The sequence below is a fragment of the Drosophila ficusphila genome, unplaced genomic scaffold (genome assembly GCF_018152265.1).
Source record: "Drosophila ficusphila isolate 14025-0441.05 unplaced genomic scaffold, ASM1815226v1 contig_791, whole genome shotgun sequence".
NCBI classification, from domain to species: domain Eukaryota; kingdom Metazoa; phylum Arthropoda; class Insecta; order Diptera; family Drosophilidae; genus Drosophila; species Drosophila ficusphila.
In genome coordinates this window covers 22,825,941-22,842,495 of record NW_025064737.1, presented here as the reverse complement: position 1 = coordinate 22,842,495, position 16,555 = coordinate 22,825,941, and the positions used below count along the sequence as shown (strand labels likewise).

Here is a 16,555-nt window from a genome sequence, read left to right as displayed (position 1 = left end):
TTTCAGTGTGCACAAGTGCCGGCAGCTGCGAAAGTGTAGATGGCCCACAAGCAGCTGTTTAGTTTGTTGACGTTTAACGTGCTGCAGTTGTTCCTTTTAATTTCATCAAAATGCCACAAATTACCGAAAATGGGCAGGATTTTGGTGCGCTACATATAAAGTTTTTGGATTGGGCAATGCTTAATATCAGTTTTCACCCACAGATGTGGTCAAATATTTCCTGCAGCTTTTGGAAGAGGATAAGGACCTGTCTTCCGGCATTGCTGCCATTAGGACTCTACTTATGATTCTGGAAAAGAAACAGTGTTAGTTTTCTTAAAAATCCTCCTGGAAAGTTATTTTCAAGCCTTTCAACACATCTTCCAGTTGGGACTATTCATATTCTGCACACAACCATGAGAGAAGCGGTGGCCGCCATGCGCAACACGGATTTGTCCATCGCTGCGATTGTTTCCGCCGGAGAGCTCTTTTGTCGCTTCATCACGCTCAGTCTGGACGACAAGCATATGGAGGAGTGCCGCCAGATTATGCTGAACCGCGGAAAGATCTTCCTTACCAAATTGCTCAATTCTCGGCAGGTAAGTTTAAATCCTTAACTTACAAAGAAGATGTACGAACACCCCAATCCAGGTAATTGCTCAACAAGCCCAGCGGTTTATCACCGATGGCTGCCGAATTTTAACACACTCCCGATCACGAGTGGTCCTTAAAGCCTTGATTACGGCCTCGCAGAACAAAAAGTCCTTTCACGTTTATGTGACGCAAGGAGGCACAGGAAACTCTGGGTGGGTGATTATAGCTCTACCCCTAAAATTACAATTATAAATGCTCCATGTCTTTAGCGAAGAGATGGTGAAGGATCTCCATGCCGCTGGAATTGACTGCACCCTCATTCTGGACTCTGCCACTGGCTATGTGATGGAATCGGTGGACTTTGTAATGGTGGGCGCAGAAGCTGTGGTGGAAAGTGGCGGCATAATCAACAGGATCGGCACCTACACCATGGGATTGTGCGCTCGTGAAATGAAAAAGCCATTCTACGTCCTCGCAGAAAGCTTTAAATTTAGCCGTTTGTATCCCCTTAATCAACGCGATCTGCCCAATGAGTACAAGGTAAGGTTCCGCAAAAAAGTTAATCTGAATATGTATTAAATATTTTTTACTGTTAGTACTCCCGCAAGCATTTAAATGATGTTAGTAAAGTGGATCCACTGGTCGATTATACGCCTCCTGTCTATATAACTCTGCTCTTCACCGATCTGGGAAGATTAACTCCCTCGGCCGTCAGCGATGAGTTAATCAAACTTTACATGTAAATGAACAATAAAGGACTTGCACTTAACTATGTTTGTTTTAATATGACTGCATAAAATGGATAAATAGGGTTTCGATATTGCTGAGTACTATATATACATAAAATAAAGCTAGTTACTCCCGTTTACGCCTAAAATTTAAATTGTGCCTTAGAACTGCATCTCCCGCGAATAGGTAATGTCGACTTCGTCCTCTGACCCCCAAGGATCGTACACGTCCTGGCTAAAGAGGGACAATTCGCTGTTATTGCCGTCGTCATTAGTGTACTCGCTGTTATACTCCTCATCCGTGTAGCTATCACTGCCGCTCTCGTCATCCGTTCCGTGATCATGGGCACCGAACTGATCGTCAAGACCATCATCCGCATCATCCAGATCGCTGGCATTCTGTGTAAAGTAAGATCTGATTTAGTATGGGGTGTCATCAGGTGGGAAAAAAAAACTAGTCTTGATAACCAAACTAATAGCTAGAAACACCCTCTATCTTGGCGAAAGGGAACTACTTAAGGAAAAATTAATTTTTAAGATCTTTTTTTTTTAAATCGTTAAAGAAACCTAGCGCTTTTAATATGCATCTAGGGGTTCTGAATGGACTAATTCCATTAAAACAACAATTTTGTTATAACGAAGTACACAAATGGCATAAGCGAACGCAAGTTCCATGGAATACTCTTCACCCAATTGCGGTTACAACACTCACAAATTGCCCGGATTGAATGTTGATCTCGATCTGCAGGCGGATATCCATGACGAGAAATGCAGTGGTGACCAAAACGGGTATGGTGAGACGGCTCTTCCAGGCGAGATCCGTGAGAAACATGAAGACCTTGCCAAACGTGGAGTCCATTGTGATTTGCTGTTAGTGCTCAACCGGGGGCTGGTGTTCCTCTGCTTCTGCTTCCGCTGACTGTTCGAGTGCGTCGTGATTCACTATGTATACGGTTTCCCCAACGTTGACGGCCTGGACAGGAAGCAGATGTCGATGAAGTCGACCGCTTTCTATGGGAGCGTCTAGTTCCAGGAACTGCTCAAATATGGAAATGGGAACTCCCTCGGAGGAGAGTAATCCCCGCATGCAATCCTGCCGCTTGTCGCGCAGGTTGTCCAACAATTTGTTACCCTTTTGCACCCGTGCCAGCTTCCGTTCTGAAATGAACACGATTTATTGGAAGGTTTCGGGTTTAAAGCACTCAATCCCACCTAGTAACTTCAGATAGTCGCTTGAATCTGGCAGAGGTTCATGTCCTTCACCAGTTTTCGCGTCCTTTTTCTCGCTGCTCTCTTTTACAGTGGGTGGGGGCGTGAAGTTGTCCTCAAAACGTTCACTCTTATCCGTGGACCCTGGGCTTCCTTGCTTAACTAATGTGGTATTTAAGTGCCAAGGATCGGCATTGCCAAGTGACATGTTTTAAAAACTGAACAAATCTAAATAAATCCCAACAACTCCTACGACAAATATTGTATTTTTTGCAGTGTGCCCACAGCACTCTAAATTGGAAATACCCAAACGCCTTGCATTTGAAAAAAACATCCGCGCAACATCCGCAAATAATAAAATTTCTGTCAGTTTTATTTGAAACAGTAAAAGTATGAGTGATTGCAATTGCGGATCTCCCATTATTGACATAGGTTTTTAATTTATCAGTAAGTGGTGATATGCAAAAACTACAAGAAGTTCTTCAGCCCTGTTCAGTCGTCTTTACTTCCATCCTAAGGTCACACTGCAACCAACGTCACCATGGATGTGTCGGCTCTTTCGGGACCAAATTTTAGTCCTGCGGAGTGGATAAACGCGAATTACAAGAAGTTTGTGGAAGAGAATGGACGCGATGACAGCGATGCCGCCTCTTCCTTTATCCGGAGCTACGTGGCCAAGCTACAGCTGTACATATTCAACGTAAGAGAAGCTCGTCATCTATCAGTTGTTGTTTTTCATACAAATAGAGTTAATCTCCAGGTAAACAATGCTGTCGAGGAATCCAGTCGACAGGTGGTGGCTAGCATGCCTAGGATCGCAAAGGAGTCAGCAGCACTCCAAGGGGATGTCCGTCGGTTGCAGGAGAAGATGAGTGCCATGCGTTTGGAGGTGGCTGCGGTGCAAAGTGAAACTGGAGAATGCATGGCCACGTTGGAGCGATTGAATACCAAAAGTCAGCGCCTCCAAGTGGCCAAGGAGTCGTTGCAGGAGTCAGATGGCTGGGGAAACCTCCTGGCCGAACTGGAAGATGGTTTCGAGCGCAATGATCTAAAGGTGTGTAATTTGATATAAGCAATTTAAAGTTACTAAACACGAACTTTCAGGGAGTCTGCGACAAGCTTATAGCTCTGCAAAAGTCCCTGAACGCACAGGAGCAATTGCCAGGACACGCTGAGCGTCAGACCCAAGTGGAGGACTTCAAGAACCGGTTGGAGGCATTGGCTTCGCCCAGTGTGGTTCAGTGTTTTGCCGAGGGTAACACTGAGCAGGCACAGCACTATGTGCAGATCTTCACCAACATTCAGCGATTGCCGCAATTGCAGCAATATTACCGTGCGGTCCAGAAGAACTTTTGGCAGCAACAATGGAAGCAAACTTTGGAGCTGCAGGGCACGGAAACCCAACCGCAGCAGCAGCAGTTTTTAACTTTGTATTACGACCAGTTACTGGAGCATTGCCAACGCCAGGTTAAATGGTGCTCCAATCTTTTCGGCGAGGACTCTTCTCAGCCTTTTCTTGTGATTGCCGAGCTATTACCAGCACTACAACCCACTCGAGATGCCCACATTCTACAGCTTTTAAAAACCTCCAATGAAAGGTTGGAGATGTTGGCCTCGTTTGCCCAGGTTAATCACAGTTTTGTGCTGCATTTGAACTCTTTGCTGGAGCAGTCACACATTACTTTGTCCGAGGAGCTGCACCGCCTTCTAGGCGAGGCCATTTTTGAGTATTTCCACAAGTTCATCCAACAATATCCACGCTTGGAAGAGACCCAACTTTCTACGCAGGTAAGGAAATTAGAACATTATTAAGTTTTGAATCTTATTATTTGGTTTTATTCGAATACAGGTGGATCGTCTCTCGTCCAACCAGGCCACTCCCAGCGATGGTGTGCGTCATCTTGAGGAAAGCACCCGTAAACTTTACGAATGGTTAAAGGAAGCCTGCGGACGTTGTTCCTCTATAACAAGTGATCTGGCCCTCTGCAAACTTATAACTCTTCTAAACGGCATCTTCAAGCGGCAGCTTGAGAACTTTGGACGCATTCAAAGACAGATTGGACTCAGTCTGGGATCCAGCAGCTATGCGGCGCAGAGTGAAAACTGGTCCCTGCTGCAGTACACCATGTCGCAGTTGCAGTGTCTGGCCGACTTTCAGGTCCAGCTACATCAATTTGAACAAGATTTGCATACACGCATGGTGACATTATCCAACAAGCTGGCCAAGCCGACTAACCGGGGTCCCATCACAATTTTCCAGACATGCGATCACGCAGCTCGCACCCAGCTGTTGAACAGCATAGCTGACTATCAGCAAAAGAAGTCGGAGGCCACCGACAGCCTTGGTATCTTTCCACAGATATATGCCACTTTGAAGAGTCATTTTACCGATACACATGACATAACACTCAATATATTACTGCAACCTATTGAGACGCACCTGGCACACATTCGCCCGCCTTTGCAAGATCACGCTGCGGCGGGCATCGATATGCCTTCGTTCAGCTTTGCTCCCCAAGAAAGCATCACGCAAATTGGTCAGTACCTACTCACCTTGCCACAGCACTTGGAACCGCTACTGTTATCGCCTTCGTCGTTGCTAAAGCAAGCTCTTGAGGTGTGCAACATTAAGTATACACAAGCCATTCCGTGTGCCGATGTCCTACTTTCCCTGGTCGTGGAACAGTGCTGCGTTTTGTACCAGGCCCAGATACTGCAAATCAAGTCGTTGCCAGCCTCCTCGGCCACTCAGCTCAGTGTGGACATTGAGTACCTCTCCAACGTCCTGGAGGAGCTTGGTCTGTCCATCAACCTGCAGTTGTCGCAAATACTGACACTACTTAAGGCCGCTCCAGATCAGTATCTAACCCTCAGCAGTGGATGCGAACCACGTCTGGTAACGGCCATTCGACAAATGCGCAATATTATATCCACACAGTAGATATTTGAGCACATATTCAAAATATATTTATATAAACTATTTATACTGCTTAAAATTAACTATTAAATATTACTATAATATAATTGCGAATTTCAAATTGTAACCCCTCGTTAGCTGATATATGTGTTCGAACTAGTATGGAAATACCTTGGGAATTCAAATATTTGAACAAGTGTTTTGAGTAGTGCAGTTTTGTACATATGTCGATCTCACTTTACCCAAAACTCAAGCTAACTCAGTTACAAAATGTATTTCCTTCATTTCGCTATCCGACGAGCGCATTACAATTGGTATACGGCAAATACCACATCCCGAATCCGGATTATTGCAACCGGAGTCTTCACTATCGGTGTAGTAGTTTTTACCTTTGTACAGTGCTATGGATTAGTAAGACAATTCCTTAAAGAAGTTCGGGCGACTGAGTCGGTTACAAATGGTTTCCCCAATCAGGAGAATCCTGCCGTGATGCGACGGAAGATTAAGGAGATGATGCTGCACTCCTGGCGAAGTTATGCCCGTGTCGTGTGGGGCACCAATGAGTTTCGCCCTATTTCGCGTCGTGTTCATATTGGAAGTGATTTTGGGTCCTATAAAGTAGGAGCAACGATAATAGAAAGTTTGGACACTTTGTATTTAATGGGTCTGAAGAAAGAGTTGAATCGTTCGCGTGACTGGCTCGAAAAATCATTCAGCTTGGATCGTGTTGACGAGCCGTTGTCTGTTTTTGAACTAACTTCCAGACTGCTCTGTCCTATGCTCACACTCTACTCCCTCACTGGCGATCTTTTGTACAAGGAGAAAGCTGTACATATTGCCAATAAGATTTTGCCTGCATTCGAAACCGCCACAGGAATACCAAGACGGCTTGTGGTTCCGAAGGAGGGCAGTACCCTAACCAAATACCTCGAGAGCATGTCTCGTATTTCGGAGTTTGGTGCTCTGCACTTGGAGTTCTTTTATCTCAGCGAAATCACCGGATTGTCTATTTACAAGGACCGAGCAGAGGGTATTCGGAAGAAATTAGCCACCATGAACAAACCAAATGGACTTTATCCCAACAGTTTTTGTACAAATTATGGTTTGTGGGAAAACTACAACTGCTCAATGAATCGATTCTATGATTGCCTGCTAAAGTCATGGGTGCAATCTGGGAAAACTGATCTAAAAACTCTTGATTTATTCAAAGATGCTCTGCCGGCTGTAGTGCAAAATTTGGTTGTCATAAAACCCGAGGGCCAAGCCTACGTAACGGAGATGAGAAAAGGTACTCTTTCGCATCGGATGAAACAAACAGATTGCTTTGCTGGAGCTCTTTTTGTGCTGGGAGCAGCAGAAACCTTGATGGAGCACTGGGAGAAATATGCGGAGATTGGCGTTGCCATCGTGGATACTTGCCATGATAAGTTTTGGAGCTCTCCTACTCAATTGGGTCCAGATCTTTTCGCTTTCACCGAACAAGCACAAAAGGATATTGTTGCCCTGCAGAGGGACTTCTATATGTTACGGCCAGAAATCGTCGAGAGCTACTTAGTTCTCTGGCGACTTACTCATAATACTAAATATCGCATTTGGGGCCGTGAGATCTTCCTGGCAATAGAGAAATATTGCCGAACACCATATGGATACTCTGGTATTATGGATGTTTATAACATTTCTGCAGGACAGGATGATGTGCAAAGGACATTCTTTTTAGGCGCAACCCTTAAGTATTTGTTTTTGTTGTTTTCCGATGATAATGTCATTCCGCTGGAAGATTGGGTTTTTAACAGTGCAGGACACTTCCTACCAATTAAAGGTGCAAATTCTATGTATCGGCAGTACAACACAAAGAATTGAGTAACTAAAGATATATATTAATTAGTTTAAACGAAATTATCATGTTTAACTCACTAAAAAAATATAAATAAAAACTGTTTGTTTATGTTTTCAACATCTATTTATAACTTGCGTTAAATGCAGACATGTATAAAAAACCTGTGTAAGTTAATACTTGCACTATGATTTACAAAAGTTATTCTCTAGTTAGCTGGGGAACACACATTGAGCACACCTAAAAGCACATACATAAGTTATAAATTCCAACTTTGGCCCGCTAAACCATCCCTAAATCCTTGGATCCAGCTCAGAGCTGGCTGTTGGCCAGGTGATTGTCGATGACCACCTGGATGATCCTCATGCAGTGGCGCTGCCTGGCCACCGTGTTGTCGATCAGTTGCTCGGTGAACTGGCTGGCCGCTATGTTCGTGTTGGGCGGTATGTCCTGTGTGCAGGATATGTACTTGTTGAAGATCTCCGTGTTCAGAGAGGTGGCCAGGTATCGTTCGCTTTCGTCCTGCTGCTGCAGCTTGTCGAGCACTTGGGCGGAGACCAGCAGCTGGGCCTTGGCCTTCTGATACGTTTGCAGCTCCTGCAGGCTGGCATATTCCGCACTGTCCAGTTTCACGGACCTCTCGCGATCCGAATCCTTAACTACTCCCTTTGTCATCTGGCGTATGTGGTACTTGCGCTCGGCCACGAAATTGCCCAGCAAGTATCCTGTACAGTACGAGAAAACAAGTGGCACTCATTAGCGAATGTCTTTAGATGTTCCACATCCTCTATCACCCACCTGTTATGAGCATGAAGAAGGCAATCGTTAGGACCAGGGACGCACAAGTGCGCTTTGAGACATATTCGCGAAATTCGCGAGAGCTGTTGGCCCGCACCGCCGTCTCGTAGCTAAGTACCTGGTGCATCCTGCCGATCCTTTAAGGGATTACTACTCGGGGTCAGATGATTAAGCCTAGTCACCTCTAGACAACCGAATACTGGTGATGGCTTGGAACATTTTGATTTCCTCTGTTGTACTTTTGGTGTGACTGGTGTTAATTACCTTTAAAACAAAACATCAAAATCAAAATAATATTTTTCTTTTCAAACCATAATAAGTGTAAGGAAGATTGATCAATCTTCTTTATTGTAAGTAAAACCCTCTGTAGAGAAGGTAATGTATTTTTAATAATTTGTTTGCTTTAATATTTCCGCGTTACTCCGCGAGTTCATTACTCCCAATGAAGGAACATCGCATGATGATGCCGAGGATATGGCGAAAGAGTGACTTAATCGCCCCACCTTGAAAGGTAATCGCGCAAACTGTTGTTATGGCCATCGGGCACGGAAAACAACGCAATCCTTTAAAACCGTTCCTCGAACATTCACTCACTTGCTGATGAGTTTATCGTGTATCCGCTTTTGTACTGCCAGAGTATCGTACACATGCATTAAATTAATTAATGACTGCACTTTTGGTTTTGCACTGCCTGTAGGAAACGAGTTTTGAGTGGGGATACTTGTACTGCGGTTCCAGGCGAACGGTGCGCGCTAAAGTTTTAATTGTGTTATTAATTGATTGTTTGTGTGGGGAACTAGCGCGTCGTTATCCTTGCGAATGGGGTCTGAATGCCTGGACGCCGAGTCGGGAACTGACTCATGCTTCGTTGGGGGTCGCCTTTAATAGCTCTCCGACGTGTGGTGAGTTTCCTGCCACGAGATGTTGCACATTTCCCCGTACAAGCGAGAGTTCTGCGGTCAAGTAGAAGCACGGAGAATGCAAACATAAACATTCCCAATAGATTTTTAATGAGCGGAAAAGTCCACCCACTCCGCTCGGGGGCTTCCTTAGAACTCATATTGGATTTCACACCGTTGTCTCACTTTAAGAGGAACTGCTGCACCATAGTTTCGAAACTGGACTTCCCTTTTGATTGCCATAATCGTATTTTCTTTGCCGTTTCACTATTTCCTGCTGTACTTCAAGGATATCACATGACCCCCGATTGCAGTTTCTATGTCGGAGGGTTTAACTGGGTTCTATTGCCTTTTTTTCAACACTCTTGCAAAGTTTCTGTTTCAGTTTTAATTCATTTAAGTTGATGTGACACATATTACAGACTAAAACTTTTAGTTGACGTACAAATTAATTAGATTAAAAAGAATTGTTCTTTCTTATTTAAATTTTCTGTACTTTAATCAACAAATATCAATTTAACAGTCAACGTTCTCGGTATTATAAATTAAAATTATTTATTAGTACGTTGCGATTTGCGCTTGATAAGATTTAACACTTTATATTTGCATGATAATGATTCCATTTAGGCTATATAAAACTATGACTACCTTAGGAGCTTTTTAGTATTCAGAAATGAAAGCATTCGTATTGTTGGCCGCACTTTTGGGGGTTTGCAGTGGGTTCACTGTACCCCACTCAATTATCCACCCGCGAGATTTGAAGGTCGAGCATCGCAGCATCGAGGGTCGCATTACCAACGGAAACCATGCGACTGAGGGGCAGGTTCCCTACATTGTGGGAGTGAGTTTAAATAGCAACGGAAACTGGTGGTGGTGCGGTGGCTCCATCATAGGAAACACTTGGGTTCTCACTGCCGCACACTGTGTCGCCGGGTATGTTAAATAATATAAAACATACTTCATTCATTTTAATTAACAAACTTAAATATTCATAGTGCTGATGAGGCTTCTCTGTACTACGGTGCCATTAACTACAACGAACCAGCCTTCCGTCACACTGTCAGCAGTGAGAACTTCATCAGGTATCCTGGTTACGTTGGACTCGACCACGACTTGGCTCTGATCAGGACTCCCCACGTGGACTTCTACAGCCTGGTCAACAAGATCGAGCTGCCCAGTCTGGATGATCGCTACAATTCCTACGAAAACAACTGGGCTCAGGCTTCCGGATGGGGTGCCATCTACGATGGCAGCAATGTGGTGGAGGAACTGCGAGTTGTGGATGTTCGAGTGATTTCTGTGTCGGATTGCCAGGCGTATTACGGAACTGAAACCGCCACTGATAATGTGATCTGCGTGGACACTCCGGATGGCAAGTCCACCTGCCAGGGAGATTCCGGTGGTCCTCTGGTCACCAAGGAAGGTGACAAGCTCATTGGAGTTACCTCCTTTGGATCCATTTATGGCTGCCAGTCAGGAGCTCCAGCTGGTTTCACCCGAGTGACTAACTACCTGGAATGGATCAAGGAGGAGACCGGCATTTACTATTAAATGTTCTCCAAAACTTCCTCTCACTGAATAAAGTTGAGGGTTTTTTAAGCAGATTATTAAAAGTTGTTTCGTTTCTCTTATGGAATGTGTCTTGAATACATTTTGGATGGCTAAAGAATCTAATACTTACTGGGCAAGGGATATTTTTAATTATATATACACATTTTAAACATTTTTTTTTTAATTCGAACTGGTACTTCTATCAAACCCTTGACCGAGATATCTGACATTATAAATTAAACATATTCACTGATAAAGTCTCCTGCAAGATTAGATTTTGCACTCAAAATTCTAACAAAACATTGATAATGAATTGTTAGAAGCTGAATAATATTGAGACCTCTATCAGAGCTTTTTACTCCAGGGAACTAAAAGGAATCTGAAAATATAAATTAAACGTATTCATTGATAAAAACCTCTAGCGTATCGGCACACGCGAGATTAGATTTCGCACTTAAAATTTACATTGATAATGATTTTCTATAGGCTATATAAAATTGGGACCACCATGGGAGCTTTTTAGTCTACGAAAATGAGGGGACTGATAATCTTGTCGCTTGCGCTCCTTGGGGTCTGTAGTGCCCTTACTGTGCCCCACTCTCTCGTGCATCCAAAGGATCTTCAGATCCATCATGGCAGCATCGAGGGTCGGATCACCAACGGAAATCAGGCAACTGAGGGTCAGGTGCCCTATATCGTTGGCGTTAGCCTGAACAGCAATGGAAATTGGTGGTGGTGCGGAGGATCCATTATCGGAAACACTTGGGTGCTCACCGCTGCCCACTGTACCGCTGGGTAGGTTTATAAAAAACTTAAAAGGGATTACCTCTGCTATAATATTTTATTATTTCTAGTGCCGATGAAGCTTCACTGTACTATGGAGCTATCAACTACAACCAGCCCGCTTTCCGTCACACCGTCGGGAAGGAGAACTTCATCAGATATCCCCACTACGTTGGACTCGACCACGACTTGGCTCTGATCAGGACTCCCCACGTGGACTTCTACAGCCTGGTCAACAAGATCGAGCTGCCCAGCCTGGATGATCGCTACAACTCCTACGAAGACAGTTGGGTTCAGGCCGCTGGTTGGGGAGCCATCTACGATGGCAGCAATGTGGTGGAGGACCTGCGAGTTGTGGACCTGAAGGTGATCTCCGTGGCGGAGTGCCTGGCATATTACGGAACTGAAACCGCCTCCGAGAACACCATCTGTGTGGAAACCCCGAACGGAAAGGCCACCTGCCAGGGAGACTCCGGTGGTCCTCTGGTCACAAAGGAGGGTGATAAGCTGATCGGAATCACTTCTTTTGTCTCCGATTACGGCTGCCAGGTTGGAGGTCCTGCTGGATTCACTCGTGTCACCAAGTACTTGGAGTGGATCAAGGAGGAGACTGGAATTTATTATTAAAGCTAAACTTTATTACTTTACAATGTGATTCTGTAAGGAATAAACTATAATACTTTCCACTTTTTGCTTTGAATAAAGTCCTTTACATATTCTCTTAAGCGGATGTTTATTTAAAATCGTACGAAAATGGGATGTTTTTTTAATATTAATAACACAATTTTTTATGGTCTTTTTCTGTGCTAAATGCTTTTCCAAAAGAGGTGTGCATTGATACTTCATATTGTTGCTTCTCATGAATTTAATTTAAGAGTCCACTTAGGGGAAGATTTTTACTTATATGAGACTTCTGTTAACAAGCAATTATTTTATAAGGAATACGAGTCGTATAAGTAATTTTGCAAACTATTTTCTGGTTTTCTCTCACTATTGTTTATTTGTCGAAAATTTTGTTGACAAACTTAACGATTCCTTTTATAATAGTTAAATTATAATATAATAATCAACAATTATATAATTATCATTCTATAAATCTGATAGCGATATTGGCAGGCGTCATTCCACTTTATATACCGGTCATAATTTTAGCAAGGAAGCAACTTGTTGTGGTCTTATCAGCCGGAGACTCTGGTCAAGAAGATAACATAATTAAAATTTACTGCCCTTCAGTTTTAAATAGAAGTAATGGCCTTTGTCGATGTGTGCGAGCCAAGATTAGATCAAGAGCCCTAGTCCATTTTGTATAAAAAGGCCGTCCAATTCTGGAAAAGCAACGAGTTGCAAGACTTGATCAAGATGAAACTGTTCGTATTCCTGGCCTTGGCCGTGGCCGCAGCTTCGGCTGTGCCCACTCCCCTGAAGCAGCTGACCCCGGTGCCCGTGAAGGACATCCAGGGACGCATCACCAACGGCTACCCGGCCTACGAGGGCAAGGTGCCCTACATCGTCGGCCTGCTCTTCAGCGGCAACGGAAACTGGTGGTGCGGAGGCTCCATCATCGGCAACACCTGGGTCCTCACCGCGGCCCACTGCACCAACGGCGCCAGCGGAGTGACCATCAACTACGGAGCCAGCATCCGCACCCAGCCCCAGTACACCCACTGGGTGGGCAGTGGCGACATCATCCAGCACATGCACTACAACAGCGGCAACCTGCACAACGACATCTCCCTCATCCGCACCCCGCACGTCGACTTCTGGAGCCTGGTCAACAAGGTGGAGCTGCCCAGCTACAACGACCGCTACCAGGACTACGCCAGCTGGTGGGCCGTGGCCTCCGGCTGGGGCGGCACCTACGACGGCAGCCCGCTCCCCGACTGGCTCCAGAGCGTGGACGTCCAGATCATGTCCCAGTCCGACTGCAGCCGCTACTGGTCCCTCCACGACAACATGATCTGCATCAACACCGACGGCGGCAAGTCCACCTGCGGAGGCGACTCCGGCGGTCCCCTGGTCACGCACGAGGGCACCCGCCTGGTCGGAGTGACCTCCTTCGGCTCCGCCGCCGGCTGCCAGTCCGGCGCTCCCGCCGTCTTCAGCCGCGTCACCGGATACCTCGACTGGATCCGCGACAACACCGGCATCTCCTACTAAGTAGGTGATGGCGTTTCCTCAATAAACGATTAAAGCATAAACCAAGTACTAGTTTTCTATTCAATCATTCCGGGTTTGGAACCTTCTTGGCAGAGACCCCTTTTATATGACGCCACTTTATGTTCATCAACTTTTATGATCAACTCGATTTTATTCTTGTGACAAAAATAAGATTCGAAATTGGCAATAGATCTGCCTTTAGAGTTTAATTTTGTATTACATATTTACCAAAAGTATTTAGCAACTAAAGCAAACAGATTCTAATTGCTTATAAGAATATCAATATGAAAATGTATGATTTTTTTTATTTGGGTGTTGTACTACATCAAAATATCTAAAAATTGATTAGTAATTACTTAACAGGAATAAATACAAATTTTTTGCATTCAAATTTGAGACTTCAATATAATATCATATTCTCTTACTCTTTTTGAAGTCTGATTTGAACTGGAGTGAGTATTTTAGTTAACAATGTTAAATTATATTTTGCGGAAAATATGCACAAATTGTTATCTATTCGGTAACCTCCAAGAACCTTACGCCAATGGATAGAATGAGTCCAGAATAGAATAGAATAGAATAAGTCTTATGGTTTTAGATCTGATAATTTTGGCACCTCTCCGTTTCCTTACAGAACTTAGAAGATTATAAATACTAAATAGAAGACCCTAAGCCACTGAGGATAAAATAGGAAACTCATACTTTGTTTTATGCTTTAGTCGTTTATTGAAGAAACCCCACCGAAGTGGGCTCGCCATCAACTGCTTAGTAGGAGATGCCGGTGTTGTCGCGGATCCAGTCGAGGTATCCGGTGACGCGGCTGAAGACGGCGGGAGCGCCGGACTGGCAGCCGGCGGCGGAGCCGAAGGAGGTCACTCCGACCAGGCGGGTGCCCTCGTGCGTGACCAGGGGACCGCCGGAGTCGCCTCCGCAGGTGGACTTGCCGCCGTCGGTGTTGATGCAGATCATGTTGTCGTGGAGGGACCAGTAGCGGCTGCAGTCGGACTGGGACATGATCTGGACGTCCACGCTCTGGAGCCAGTCGGGGAGCGGGCTGCCGTCGTAGGTGCCGCCCCAGCCGGAGGCCACGGCCCACCAGCTGGCGTAGTCCTGGTAGCGGTCGTTGTAGCTGGGCAGCTCCACCTTGTTGACCAGGCTCCAGAAGTCGACGTGCGGGGTGCGGATGAGGGAGATGTCGTTGTGCAGGTTGCCGCTGTTGTAGTGCATGTGCTGGATGATGTCGCCACTGCCCACCCAGTGGGTGTACTGGGGCTGGGTGCGGATGCTGGCTCCGTAGTTGATGGTCACTCCGCTGGCGCCGTTGGTGCAGTGGGCCGCGGTGAGGACCCAGGTGTTGCCGATGATGGAGCCTCCGCACCACCAGTTTCCGTTGCCGCTGAAGAGCAGGCCGACGATGTAGGGCACCTTGCCCTCGTAGGCCGGGTAGCCGTTGGTGATGCGTCCCTGGATGTCCTTCACGGGCACCGGGGTCAGCTGCTTCAGGGGAGTGGGCACAGCCGAAGCTGCGGCCACGGCCAAGGCCAGGAATACGAACAGTTTCATCTTGATCAAGTCTTGCAACTCGTTGCTGTTCCAGAATTGGACGGCCTTTTTATACAAAAGAAGCCACCAATCTTATCTCATTGGGCAGTAAACTCTTTCTTATTAAAGTTAATAAAAAAGAGTGCGCAAAAACAAACCACAAAACTTAAAGTAATCAGTTTTCATTGATTTTGAGTAGCAGTTGATAGTGCAGTAATAAATATTGCTTTAAATATTAGCGGCCACATACGATTCATTAGGAAGTACACTTCTAAAAACAATAAAAAGCAAAAATGTTAAGTACTTAATGGTATGAATCGTAGAATCAGTTGACAATACAATAAATTTAAATTTAAATACTGCTGACCACCTTCAATTCATAAAAGCATTATCTAAGTACATTTAACCTGTTGGGTTTAACCCCAAACCCCACTATCTGAAGTCATAAATCTTATCAGGGCTGAACCTCTTGATTTTTATGGGTTCAAATTATCATTATGTTGTTGGAATTTTATTACAGATCCCTGTACAAAATAGATTTTAGCCTACAATCTTGACATTTCCGTTGTGGAGACAGTGAAAGTGCAACCTGCTACAGAAAGCCAGCGAAAATGAGCTCTTTCCCTTTTTCTCGTAACGTTGAAAATTGTGCACATAACTCAGAAGGGCTCTTAAAAAGCTAAATAAGGCAGGAGTTCTGTTAAAGGCCAATGTATCATTGAGTGCAGCAGTACTGTGCACTGCAAAAAAAACCATATTCCCAGCTGAGTATTTATTGCTTTCAATTAGTTGCCAATAATTGCACGTTGATATTATTACTGAACCGGAATCTCACGTACTTTCAGTTATGGCCACTAATTAATTCGCCCTTAATGAGTTCCCATCTGCAGTTGTGACTTTAATTTCGAAATTCCTTGGCTCTCCATTACCTTTCCTTGGGGAAATGTGAGCGGAGTGCATTGGCCCCGCTGAAAAGCCCGTACAACTTGAACACGTACGATGCCATTCCGCCCGGATCCCCATTGAACCCCACCTTTCGAACACACATCTCAAAGGCCGCTCCTTGGAAATGGGTTTGTTCCTTTGCTTTTTGCCTCGCAAAGGAGCTGGCATTTAATTCCAAGTGCATTGACATACAAAAAGCCCTGCAAGCGCCCTGAAGTAGGCAACAGCATTCAGCATTCAGCATTCAAGGTTCAAGATGTTCGCTTGCCAAGGACGAGTTCGCATTTCGGTGGGTCCTTCGATGTCCCCGCTCGTATTAATCAATATTAATCAATCACCAAAGCCAGAATCTCTGACCCACTGGGGAAAAGGTGCTCGAACCCAATTCCTTTCTGTTAAACCCCACTGTAAAACACGAGCGTGGTGTGTTTTGTGGACTCTGTTGGCTTGTCAAGAGCTTAAAAGCTTGCCTTTTCCCTATTTTTAAGGGCTGTTATGACGATAGCGCCGGTTTTAAAATAGCTTTCGAGCAACAAATGATTGTAATATGAGCGAACAATTGTAGACTGCAATTCAAGGGCTCTAAAAAAAACAATCATAAATGTGTCAAGGCTTTTAA

The 16,555-nt window shown here is 44.9% G+C and overlaps 10 protein-coding genes across 12 annotated transcripts; 6 read left to right on the top strand and 4 right to left on the bottom strand.

Moving 5' to 3' along the window:
- The first annotated feature begins 9 nt into the window (after positions 1-9).
- LOC108088441 (translation initiation factor eIF-2B subunit alpha) lies at positions 10-1,342 on the top strand. Its single transcript, XM_017186216.1, has 6 exons — positions 10-144; positions 204-305; positions 367-578; positions 631-785; positions 843-1,113; positions 1,170-1,342. Exons 1-6 carry the CDS (start codon positions 111-113, stop codon positions 1,314-1,316), a joined length of 921 nt encoding a protein of 306 aa, XP_017041705.1. The 5' UTR covers positions 10-110; the 3' UTR covers positions 1,317-1,342.
- LOC108088445 lies at positions 1,333-2,160 on the bottom strand. 2 transcript variants are annotated; one of them, XM_017186221.2, is made up of 3 exons: positions 2,014-2,160; positions 1,594-1,700; positions 1,333-1,536 (listed from the first exon to the last, which is right to left on the bottom strand). In XM_017186221.2, exons 1-3 carry the CDS (start codon positions 2,158-2,160, stop codon positions 1,464-1,466), a joined length of 327 nt encoding a protein of 108 aa, XP_017041710.1. In that variant the 3' UTR covers positions 1,333-1,463. The 2 variants fall into 2 exon arrangements, with proteins under 2 accessions (XP_017041710.1, XP_017041709.1); XM_017186220.2 differs by having other exon boundaries at positions 1,333-1,700.
- A 12-nt stretch (positions 2,161-2,172) lies between these two features.
- On the bottom strand, positions 2,173-2,800 carry LOC108088443. The gene is made up of 2 exons (XM_017186219.2): positions 2,514-2,800; positions 2,173-2,459 (listed from the first exon to the last, which is right to left on the bottom strand). The coding sequence occupies exons 1-2, from the start codon at positions 2,716-2,718 to the stop codon at positions 2,173-2,175; spliced, it is 492 nt and encodes a 163-aa protein (XP_017041708.1). The 5' UTR covers positions 2,719-2,800.
- Positions 2,801-3,013: 213 nt separating this feature from the next.
- Positions 3,014-5,554, top strand: LOC108088438 (conserved oligomeric Golgi complex subunit 7). The gene is made up of 4 exons (XM_017186213.2): positions 3,014-3,210; positions 3,271-3,564; positions 3,615-4,298; positions 4,360-5,554. Exons 1-4 carry the CDS (start codon positions 3,052-3,054, stop codon positions 5,449-5,451), a joined length of 2,229 nt encoding a protein of 742 aa, XP_017041702.1. The 5' UTR covers positions 3,014-3,051; the 3' UTR covers positions 5,452-5,554.
- A 108-nt stretch (positions 5,555-5,662) lies between these two features.
- LOC108088439 (mannosyl-oligosaccharide alpha-1,2-mannosidase IA) lies at positions 5,663-7,311 on the top strand. Its single transcript, XM_017186214.2, has one exon. It carries the CDS (start codon positions 5,698-5,700, stop codon positions 7,285-7,287), a length of 1,590 nt encoding a protein of 529 aa, XP_017041703.1. The 5' UTR covers positions 5,663-5,697; the 3' UTR covers positions 7,288-7,311.
- Positions 7,312-7,356: 45 nt separating this feature from the next.
- LOC108088442 lies at positions 7,357-8,890 on the bottom strand. 2 transcript variants are annotated; one of them, XM_017186217.2, is made up of 3 exons: positions 8,654-8,890; positions 8,060-8,323; positions 7,357-7,986 (listed from the first exon to the last, which is right to left on the bottom strand). In XM_017186217.2, exons 2-3 carry the CDS (start codon positions 8,184-8,186, stop codon positions 7,574-7,576), a joined length of 540 nt encoding a protein of 179 aa, XP_017041706.1. In that variant the 5' UTR covers positions 8,187-8,323; positions 8,654-8,890; the 3' UTR covers positions 7,357-7,573. The 2 variants fall into 2 exon arrangements, with proteins under 2 accessions (XP_017041706.1, XP_017041707.1); XM_017186218.2 differs by lacking the exon at positions 8,654-8,890 and having other exon boundaries at positions 8,060-8,532.
- Positions 8,891-9,631: 741 nt separating this feature from the next.
- On the top strand, positions 9,632-10,559 carry LOC108088377 (serine protease 3-like). Its single transcript, XM_017186124.1, has 2 exons — positions 9,632-9,891; positions 9,954-10,559. The coding sequence occupies exons 1-2, from the start codon at positions 9,632-9,634 to the stop codon at positions 10,507-10,509; spliced, it is 816 nt and encodes a 271-aa protein (XP_017041613.1). The 3' UTR covers positions 10,510-10,559.
- Positions 10,560-11,041: 482 nt separating this feature from the next.
- LOC108088372 (serine protease 3) lies at positions 11,042-12,017 on the top strand. The gene is made up of 2 exons (XM_017186117.1): positions 11,042-11,304; positions 11,364-12,017. The coding sequence occupies exons 1-2, from the start codon at positions 11,042-11,044 to the stop codon at positions 11,917-11,919; spliced, it is 819 nt and encodes a 272-aa protein (XP_017041606.1). The 3' UTR covers positions 11,920-12,017.
- Positions 12,018-12,635: 618 nt separating this feature from the next.
- On the top strand, positions 12,636-13,490 carry LOC108088540 (serine protease 1). The gene has a single exon (XM_017186385.2). It carries the CDS (start codon positions 12,652-12,654, stop codon positions 13,447-13,449), a length of 798 nt encoding a protein of 265 aa, XP_017041874.1. The 5' UTR covers positions 12,636-12,651; the 3' UTR covers positions 13,450-13,490.
- A 661-nt stretch (positions 13,491-14,151) lies between these two features.
- Positions 14,152-15,024, bottom strand: LOC108088368 (serine protease 1). Its single transcript, XM_043208996.1, has one exon. It carries the CDS (start codon positions 15,010-15,012, stop codon positions 14,215-14,217), a length of 798 nt encoding a protein of 265 aa, XP_043064931.1. The 5' UTR covers positions 15,013-15,024; the 3' UTR covers positions 14,152-14,214.
- Positions 15,025-16,555: the final 1,531 nt, after the last annotated feature.